Source organism: Echinops telfairi, unplaced genomic scaffold, assembly GCF_000313985.2.
Source record: "Echinops telfairi isolate 266 unplaced genomic scaffold, ASM31398v2 ScPeMD7_16;HRSCAF=60, whole genome shotgun sequence".
NCBI classification, from domain to species: domain Eukaryota; kingdom Metazoa; phylum Chordata; class Mammalia; order Afrosoricida; family Tenrecidae; genus Echinops; species Echinops telfairi.
In genome coordinates this window covers 10,428,360-10,438,833 of record NW_022103913.1, presented here as the reverse complement: position 1 = coordinate 10,438,833, position 10,474 = coordinate 10,428,360, and the positions used below count along the sequence as shown (strand labels likewise).

The following is a 10,474-nucleotide window of genomic DNA, read 5'->3' as shown; positions in this document are numbered from 1 at the left end:
AAGAAAATATTTAATCCCTAAGTTGCAATATTGAACGATTATTTGGGCAAAATATTGAACAATACAGGAAGCATCAAAAGATGGAAGGAATACACAAAGTCACTGTACCAAAAATAACTGGTCAACATTTAACTGTTTCAAGAGGTAGCATATGAACGAAGTCCAAGCTGTACCAAAGGCATTAGCCCAAAGCAAGGCTCTGGGAAATTACCAAATTCTTATTGAAATATTTGAACAATCTGTTAAAGCACTGGAAGCATTCATTTGTCTGTGTCAGAAAGGTGGATGATAGCTATTTGGCCAACTGACTGGGAAAGTCCTTGTTTGTACCCATTTCATAGAAAGATGACCCACCCTAATGAAGAAACTATAAAACAGTATCATTAGTATTACAATCAACTAAGATTTTGCTGAAGATAATTCCAAAACAGCAGTAAGTACATTGATTGGAAACTGCTAAAACTTCCAAGAGGACATGGCACAAGGGAGGACCTCCGAGAGATGAAGTGACACATTGGCTGCAGTAATGATTTCAAGCATAACTAGTGTGAGGATGGTGCAGAACCAGGCAGTGTTTCGTTCTGTTATACATAGTGTCTCTGAGTTGGAGCTGACTAGATGACACTTAACATCCAACCAGTAAGGTTGGTTTTTTGTTTTTGTTTTATGCTCTTGAGTTTTGTACCACATTTTTAAAATTTTTCAGAGCACTCCAGTGGTAGCTGTGTACTGTCAAGTTATTCTGGTCTTTCTTAAGGTTGTGGCTCTTGCAGTCCAGATAGATGTCTTTGGTTTTCTGTATCTCCTGGGTGAGGTGACCCTACCTTAGATTGCTGCTCACAACTCCTAAGACCTTCTAAGACCCCAGTTGGTACACACCACAGTAGGATGTAGAACATTTTCCTAGAAGACTATGTTTTGCCAATTGACCTTGATGTTTTCTGACACTGATCCTTAGCCCCCAGGCCCAGGTGACTCATTTCATCATGGTGTTTTACTATGTTTGACTACAAGGTTCATAAATTGGCCTCCTATACTTGCACCATATAAGTATACACATGAGAAAATATTTTCTATCAAACCTATATATATTTCTTGTTATAAATCCTGTTCTCCTTCCATATCTGTTCATCTTGTATGTCTGTGTGTATATTTACTCATGGATTATAGCTATTGCTGTTATTACAGGATCATGCATGAAATGATTTGCATCTGTTGCTTTGAAATCTCATAGTACTCGTTGCCATGATTGTTTTTGCTGACCTCCCCCTAGACTTTGCCCTTCACCCAAGGAAATGTGTGTCATCTACCCTCTAGTTATTTACTCTTCCTTACTTTCCCACAACTAGTAACCATCAAAAAAGACTTATTTTTGTGTGAAAAACCTTTCCTTGACTTCCAATAATTGTGGTTTCATTCAGTAGTTTTTCTTTGGTGACTAATTGATTTCACCCAGCATCATGCCCTCTAGTTTCAGGCCTTCTCACAGTCATTATTGTTCTTTGACATTGTGTAGTGTTCTATTGAGTGCATGTATTTACCATAGTTTATTCATCTGTTGAAAGGTGCTTAGGTTGTTTTGCTATTGTGAATAGTGCTGCAGTGAACTTGGCTGTGCACGTACATGTTTGTGTCATGGATTTATATCTAAATTGTAGGATTGCCAGATTTCACAGTACGTCTGTGAGTTAGTTAATTGTGCCAGCCTGGCCGATCATCACATGTGGTGCTGGTTGAAAGGCGGAGGGATAAATGGGTGGTGAAGCCTCGCCTTTTTAGTTCTCGGGTCTCTTGTTTTGTGATGGTTGCACCGGGTGTAGCTGCCTTAGCAGTTCCCTGCTTCAGCTTGCAAGATTGACTTCCTACAAGACATCCCCAAGGAGAAGCTACATGGACCTATCCTTATGCAGCCCTGGGTGCTGGAGCAGTCGTGTGGAGACCCCAGCTAGTGCTGAGATGCTTGTTCGTTCACTGACTCAGCTTTCCTCCTGCAGTCGGCATCATTGCCTCTGTTTTGTGAGGTGGAGGACTTTGTGGACTGGTGTTGGGTTAATGGGTTAATGTTGGACTTGTGGGCTTGGGCAGCGTTGGGTTGGGATGTTTTCATGATGCACATTTTCTTTGCATAAAACTCTCTCTTATACACGAGTCCTGTGGATTTGTTTCTCCAAAGTACCCAGACTAATACAGTCTGTTTTTAACTTTGTAATAAGACACCATCCCTTTTCCTTCAGCAGTGTGCCAGCACTGTCTGAGGCTTCCATTGTTTCCATACCCTCATCAGCATTTGCTGTTTTCATTTGTAACTTTGCTGTTATGACTGGGTAAGGTGATATTAATTGTTGCTTTGGGTTTCATCTGTAATAGCTAACGATTGGAAACATTTCTTCATGTGCTTGTTGGCCACTTGAATGCTATTTTTGGTGAACCATTTGTTCTTGTTCCCCATTTCTTAATTGAATTGTTGAAGTATTCTATAAATTTTAAGTAATATTACTGCTCAGGTATGTCACTGTCAAAAATATGTTTCTTATTCTGTGGGTTCTATTTTTTACTCTTTTGGTGAAATCTTTTGATGTTCATAAATGTCATAATCATTAGGATGTCCTAGTCATCTAGTTTGCCTTCTTTTATTTGTGTGTTTTTATATATGTTTGATAGTGTGTGTGTGCGTGCGCGTGTGTGCGTGCGTGCGTGCCATGCAGTAGGACCCCTAAGTTTGTCCCTATTTCTTGCATTGATGGTCTTTATAGTTGGAGGTTTTACATTTAGGTCTTTGATCCATCTCTAGTTAGCTCTTTTATATGTATATAATATTTGAGAAAAATTAATACTAGTCCCCCAAAAGTGGAGATTAAATGTGTCCCAAATGTCCAGCTTATTTAGAATGTTGAACCATTCCGTTATCTTTTTTATCAACTACCACTCCCCTTTGTTTACTCCCTTGAATCCCAGGTACTATATAACTCACTGCAGTGTCACACAGAACTCTCATCATCGAGGGAAATGCTCACATGCTTGTGGTTATTGGTTAATCCCAAATCTGAAGTTACAAGGTTGTGGAATCCAGTGAAATCAAGTTAGGTGGTAGGCTGTAACTCAAATCTCAAGAACCCAGAAATAGGCAAACCAATTGCAGGGTCTAAACATTGATTTCCACTCATGGCTCTTGTTTGCTGGTAATGAAGTCCCCTCCCTCCTTTAGCGCTTCTGAGTTAGCTGATTTTACACCCAACAAGATGGCAATTACAAATAACCCTGTTGAGCAATCCTTCACAGCTTAATCATATAATTTGGTCAGTATCTATCCCCCATTTTCTTTCCCAGACCTATCGGGAAAACAGGTCATTTGCACTGCAATATGGTGTAAGATAAGGGTTCTGTTTCATTTTTCTGCAAATAGTTATCCAGTTTTGCTAGCACCATTTGTTAAAAGACTATCCTTTCTCATTTAATGAGCTTTGGCTTCTTTGTCAAAGATCACCTGTCTGTAGGTGGGTTCTTACTTCTGGGTTCTCAATCCTGTTCCATTGGTGTATGTTTCTGCCATTGAACCAGCACGGAACTGTATTTACAGTGGATGCGCAGTAAGAAAGACAATTTTCTTTTCATTGGACTCGAGTTCTTTGTACAAAATTTTGACCATAGTTACACAAATTAGCTTGAGAAGTCAAGGAATTGAGATTCTAGCTAGGTTTCATGGTCCAAGAGACCAATGGACGTTATGACAAATTTTTGTAAATGTAGACCTGTGGATCTGTCCTGAGTTCAGCTATTATGCTAATTAACAGTACTGACTAACCTACTGGCAGAGACTCCTGGAACTCTTTAGTGTCTTTTGGGGTTTAAAGGCAATTATGTATTTAATCGTGTGCCCCTCAGTCCTCCTCAATCCCCCTTTTCTTGTGTTGTAATTCTTAACCCCTATAATGGCGGGCGGAGCACTGGTGGCATAGTGATTGTGAATTGGGCTGCATTCTGAAAGGTCAGCAGTTCGAAAACATTGGCCACTCCATGGAAGAAACAACAGTTACTACAATCTCTGAAACTCGGGGACCAGTTCTACCCTGTTTTTTGTGGGGATAATGGTGGATATAATCCCATTTGAGAATAGAGGTTTCATTGTTAGGTTAACAAGGCCATCATCAGTGTAGGGTTGTCTTAAAGCACCTTTTGAGTTATTAAAGAGCAGTGTAACTCACTGCACCACCAGAGCACCTAAAGATGAAGCTTAAAATCTGAATCACTGCCACTGGCTTAATTGATACGTAACCGTGTAGATTACCACCAGGGTTCTTCTAAAGAGCTGTTTCCGCAAAGGAAAAAGAAGACAAGGGGAGACCAACACTATGGGGACTCTAAGGGCCACCAGCTAAACAAGCTGAGACAAAGACAAGCAACAGAACCGTCCCCTAGAGCTGACACCATGAATTTGTACTTCTAGCCTCCTAAATTGTAAAAAAAAAAAAAAAAGGAATTTCTGTTGATTAAAACCACCCACTTGTATTTCTGTTTTAGTGGCACTTAATACTGCAGACTTTAAGGCAAATTGTACCTCTGATTGAGATAAGAGTACATGAAGACACAGATTGCTTCCTTGGTGTCAACACTGTTTCATTTGTTGACGCTGATTCAGATTCTAGGAGACTTGTACTGGTAATCTTTGCTATCTCTTAGCCCCTTGTAAAGAGCCCGCCTCATGGGAAAAGTGAACTATTTGCTGACTAACTGCTGTACATTTTATTTTTTCAAAATGTATTGCCTGTTCTAGACTGCAGTACCTTTTTTTTGGTCAACAATAGAGGAAATCATGTATGTTTTTAATCACTTTAAAATAGCACATTGAAGTGTTTTAACAGGTAACAGATTAAATTCTGAACTTTAGTTTATGAAAACAAGCTACATTTCATTCTTTTATTTGGTAAGAGTTTTAAACTGTGCATCATTACTGTAGATCAGCATGTGCACAGCTGATCGCTTTCCTACTTTGTTTCTCTCTTTTGCCTCTTGTTTGTCTACACAGTTAATGGTGGTTTGAGCCACAGCTGCTCCAGGGAGAAAGCTGGGACCGTCTGCTTCTGTGGAAGTTACAGCCTCGGAAACACCGTGGAGCAGTTCTAGTCTGCCCTATACGGTTACTAGTTGCTGGAATCAAGTTGGATTTGGTTGAAATGTGTAGAAAGTTTTGAGCTTTTTATAGGCCCTCCATTAGGTTGAGCTGGATAGGAAGGAAGGAAATGCTGCACAGGGGGAGAAACTGGCTTTTTTTTTTTTTTTTTTTAAACCCATTTGCTAACAGGAAGGAATTGGGAGGGACAGAATTTCTTGTAATTCAAGGAAAGGATACTGTTGCTTAACTGGACTTTACATATGAGGGCACTTCTAAAAACTTAGGGAAAATTTCCATTATCTTTTCATTTTATTTTTCCGCGAGCTTATGGAAGCTTCCTTGTGTGTGTAGAAAATAAAGTGAAATTTCTCTTTGCAAAAGTTATGTACTGTAACGATTGACAGATGTGTGAAATATTATTAAGTGCTTTACATTAGTCATTTCTTAGTCAACATTTATTGCTATTTTGACTACAGTGCCATTTGTAATCAGCAGTAGAGGACCAATCTTTATTAACCATTTTGAAAGAACAAAACTTAAAATAGAGTACAATTTTAAAAGTTAATTATAGAGTGCCAGAAAAACAGTTTCTAGGCTAAAAACATTTTCCAGTAAGTTAAGGATGATTTAGTTGACGGAGTTATTGGTCTTAAATTTTCACATGACATTTAACCACTTTACCTGGGTAATTTTTTTCCCTCCGAATTTTCTGGTTTTGGGGAATGCAACTGTTATTTTTAATGGTTTTTGAATGACAAATCAGAAAGGTTTTCTTTGAACTGTTGAAGAAATCAGAGTTAGAATCATAGGTACTCCTGATAATTTTATAAGTACTGGATATCCGTTTAAAATGTGTTGAGGGAAGTTAAGATAACTTTTGTTAAGAAAATATGTCTGATAGTGATAAAGGCACAGAAAGGACTAGATTATGCTTTGACTTGCTTGTTATTTTTAAAAAGGAGTGGGTTACACGTTGGGCGCCAAGCCGCAAAGTTAGCTGTTTGAAACCACTAGCTGCTGTGCAGGAGAAAGAGGATTTTTTGCTCCCATGAAGAGTTATAGTCGTGGAAACTCGGGGGCGGGGGCCAGTTCTATCTGCACCTATAAGGTAGCTATGAGTGAGCATCTACGGGATGGCAGTGAGTTTGGTTTGGGTAGGGTTGCTATTAGTCAGAATTGACCCTGTGGCAGTGAGTGAGTATCCGGAGATTAAGGGGCCCTGGTGGCATAGTGGGTTATGCATCAAGCTTCTAAGCACAAAGTCAGCAGTTCAAACTCACCAGACAATTCAGGGGTTCAAAAGGCCAGGCTTTCTGCTCCTATAAAGGTTTACAGCCTTGAACACTTACGGAGGCAGCTTTGTTTTGTCCCATAGGGTCACTGCGTTGGTATCAACTTGATGGCAGTGAGAGCAGTTGTGACAGTTATTAACAAAAGATAGAGGGAGGAACCCAGCATTATTTAGCAAAGAGAAAATCCCACTGTTAGTGTTGCATGCCCATTTTTAAAGATAAATTAGAAATAATTTTTATTGCTAGTACTGCTAACAACCTTTATGACTTTTTAAAAAAATTTAATTAGGTGTGGGCTGGGGAAGGTGTTATAGTACTATTTTCTGGTGTTATTGAGACAGTTTTAGCAAGACTGTTTACATAATTACACTATGGAGGGTTGGTGGTATGCTGTGTTGGACTGCGGTTATGCATAGGGCTGCTAACCACAAGGTCAGCCGTTGAAACCCCCAGCTGCTCTGCAGGAGAAAGAAGAGGCTTTTTACCCCAGAGTCACAGCCTTAGACCCACAGGAGCAGTCCTGCCCTGCCCTTACAGGGTCAGTGTGAGTCAGAATCAACTCGACGGCATGAGTTTTGAGTTTCATTTACAGCTTAGAAAATCTCATTTAGCTTTATTACTTTGTTAGAGTTATTGTTGCATAGATTTCACAGTGCTTGTGAACATTGTGTTTTAAGTTACAGATTTGTAATTAGGCTGTTAATGATGATTTTAACCCAGTTTTTATAGCAGACCATTTTCTCAGAATTTCCGTGCCCCTTTTGGGTAACTTAATGTTCCAGCTAATTAATGGATATTTTTCACAATAATTAATTGTGTTATTTCACAATAAGTGTGCTGGCGATGAAAGTATTGTTTGAAAATTAAGATGGAAAAGGAATAAGCAAAGGAAAGAATGAATTCTTAAATAGTTGTACTATTAAAGTGTCTTTCACAATAAGTCACATTACTGACCCATCATGATATATGACGGGACTTCAAAACTTACTGGGAAAAATAGAATTAAAAAATAATGTTCTTTCATAGTTCAGAGGGTTTTTTTTTTTCTTTCTTTTTCTAAAGACAGAAGCCAGAGAAAATTTTTCTATTGTCTGGGTGTGGGCCAAGTCACATGGATTGGGTGTGGGAAGTTTCAGTGTTGCAGGACAGAGCAGGAAGTTCACTAAAAATTATCCAGAGCTGCGTAGCAAATTGACAAAAGAGAACACTGGATTTTTATTCAAAATGGATTGGTTAAACGTCTTTAAAGATTTCTTCAGTAAGTTCATCTATTTATTATATCCATAGTTTTCTTGTTGTGGCTTTTTAATTAGATTTTTCATCTTTGTAAACTTAAGGGAAATGTCCGTGGAGAGACTCTGGTTGGCTTTATACAAGCTGGTGCTTTATGTTGTTTACGAAATGGAAGCTAAGTGATAGGTGTTGTATCAAATAATGTTTGTTTTAACTTGGTAAGTAAAAGAATGTTTAAATGTCTTCGTGTGAGTGCTTGAATAACAAATAATAGAAGGATATAAACAGTTTGGGTTTGATGCAGTTAATTTTAATGTAACATATTTGAAGTGAATTAAATGAATTATAAGCATAATGAAAATATTAGAAAGAATCAACATATTTCTTCAACTTCATCCTCTGAATTAATATGAAATTGGTTAGTACTTTTTGCTTAAATTGTAGAATCAGATGAAATTTAAAGGTATCAGGAAAAAAGAATACTAGAAGTTGTTCTTTTGGTGAGTCTGTGATTAGATGTTTGAAATGAAATAAGTTGTGTACAAAAGAAAATAAAAACATTAACAAAATAGTGATTTCTTTGAATTGTTTCTGAGTCCAGTGATAAATTAATATTAATACTAACTTAGAAAAGACTAATCTGTGTGTTCTGACAGCCCTTTACCATCTTATGGTATTGAACCGGATTCGATTTCCTTTAACACTGATGTGATGTTTCTCTGAAAAAGAACAGAGGAATTGTAGATGTCACTTAATCATAAGGAGCCTAAGAAAACAAAGTAGCCCGTGAAGAGATTCCAGGGAAAAGGCAGACTGGAAAAGAAGCTCAGCACTTTGTAGAAAAAGAATGCTGTAATTGTGATAGGAAGAGCGTCGTTTGTTCTTTAGATAGCTTTGGTGGCCAGTCAGAACCTCTGAAATATGTTGTTTGGGGAGTTTCTAATTTTTTCAGATCTTTCCATTTTCATTTTCGGGAAGTTTGCTTAATTTTCCCTTTAGATAATTTATTTAGATTCCTTTTTAACATATTAAAAGATAGTTCCATTTTTTTTAATAAAAGCATTTCTGCTGTAAGCCAGTTACAAATCATAGAGTAAAACACTAACAATATTAGCCCTCGTGGTAGACAGGCTAATGACAGTGTTATTTATTATTCATGATACATATTTAGGATTGGTTATAAGTGTTGCTGACCATAAATCAAGTAGAAATGGCATAAAAAGAATGTTACATTGCTGGTACAGTAATGCATTATATTATCTTATCAGTGCAGTGATAAAACTATAATTCTCTCTATTGAATCCTAGCAAGTTGCTAATTAATTTAAACTGCATCTGTGGACCAAGGTTAAGGATTTGAAATGCAAGCTGGTCTTTTCCTCAGTTCCTTCAGCACCCCTTTCCCCAAACTTGTATTTATTTTGCTGGTCATTTTGTCAGAGTAGACACAGATTTACCCATCTATGTCCTGAATGGACTTAAGATGTAGAGGAGATAGCATATTTGCACCTGGTATGGTAAACAGAAGATTATCTTCAAAAAACAAACCCACAATATAAAGGATAATAAAAATCAATGTAGTTTTCAGATAGACTAAGATACAGAAATTTTAATGGAAAGAACACGATATATATGTTGAGTTTTAATTCCCTATTTCTCCCAGTAATATGCCACTTACTACTCATATATAACTACAGTATATAAGTAAACATTCCTGATTTCCTGTTTCTTATTGCATAAATTTTGAATTAGCCAAGACTAGATCTGGAAAGCCCCTTCTAATTCTTGAAAGTCTTATAGTCCTGGTCAATAACTGAACAGTCCTCATTGTGTCATAGAAATTAGGGGAAATCCATGAGGGAGGAACTGGTTTGGCAAAAAAGAATATATGAACATAATTACCGTTCACTGAAGAGTTAAGAAGAAGAGTTAATACTTTCTTTGGCCCCTTTTTATTGAGCATTTGCCCAGTGATTTAAATGAAGTAAAATGCCATACACAAAGTAAGGAAGTCCAAGTGTTGAAAGCAATAACTAATACAATGGATTAAGAAATAGTTTTGGAAGCAAAAAGCTTAGGTGGAAGTAAACAAGATAATTATAAACAGAAGTATGAAAGAATGCGTTAAAGATTGGGTAAAATCTGACCTGGCAGCACATAAGGAAAAGACTTGGAAGAGCTGCTGTGATAATGTAGATGGTAAAGAATAATATGAAAAATACCCCAGCCCAGCCTGTGGTAGTACTGATGGAAAGCCATGAAGTGCTTAGGTGAAGGAATGGATGAACTCCCTTATACGTCGTGCTGACCAAATAAAACAAAGTGATTTATTCACTGGAATGGGTATACTTTAACAATGGTATTGGGAAAATCAGATGCTTCCAAATTCTACCATCCAGTTGATCAAGGATTTGGAAACCAGGTTGCATAAGGAATCCTTGTGAGTACAAAGATTTGCCTCAGGAAGAGGACAACTGTCATGTGAAGATTGGAAGTACTAAACCAGGCTCTTAAAAGATTTTAAAATGTTTTCTATTTAAGAATCAGCCCTGTAGGAAGAGAGAACTAAGATTAGTGGATTGGGACAATTAGAAGCTTTACTAAGAATTAAACAACAGTGACAAAAAACTAAGGATGAAAATGACTGTCTCACATTTGTATTCCTTCTCCTGTCTCAGTTGAAAACTGAGCATTTACCACCTCTTCCCACCCAGGTGAGGATCCCCGGTGGTGTAATGATTGTGCTTTGGGCTGTGATTTGAATAGTCAGCTGTTCAAAACCACCATCAGCTCCTTTAGGAGAAAGACTGGACTTTATACTCCCGTAAACAAAGTCTTGG

At 37.6% G+C, this 10,474-nt stretch overlaps 1 protein-coding gene across 2 annotated transcripts in view; it reads left to right on the top strand.

Moving 5' to 3' along the window:
* The window catches only part of NCK1 (NCK adaptor protein 1), a 69,481-nt gene that overhangs the window by 53,127 nt on the left and 5,880 nt on the right, over window positions 1-10,474 (top strand). Inside the window, exon 1 of one of the 2 annotated variants that reach the window (XM_004712098.2) lies at window positions 7,590-7,660. The exons of the other annotated variant lie outside the window; for it this stretch is intronic. Within the exon in view, the coding sequence (XP_004712155.1) occupies window positions 7,627-7,660 (34 nt within the window). The 5' untranslated portion in view covers window positions 7,590-7,626. Of the gene's footprint in view, window positions 1-7,589; window positions 7,661-10,474 lie in introns of those variants that run through there. 2 annotated transcript variants of the gene reach the window in all.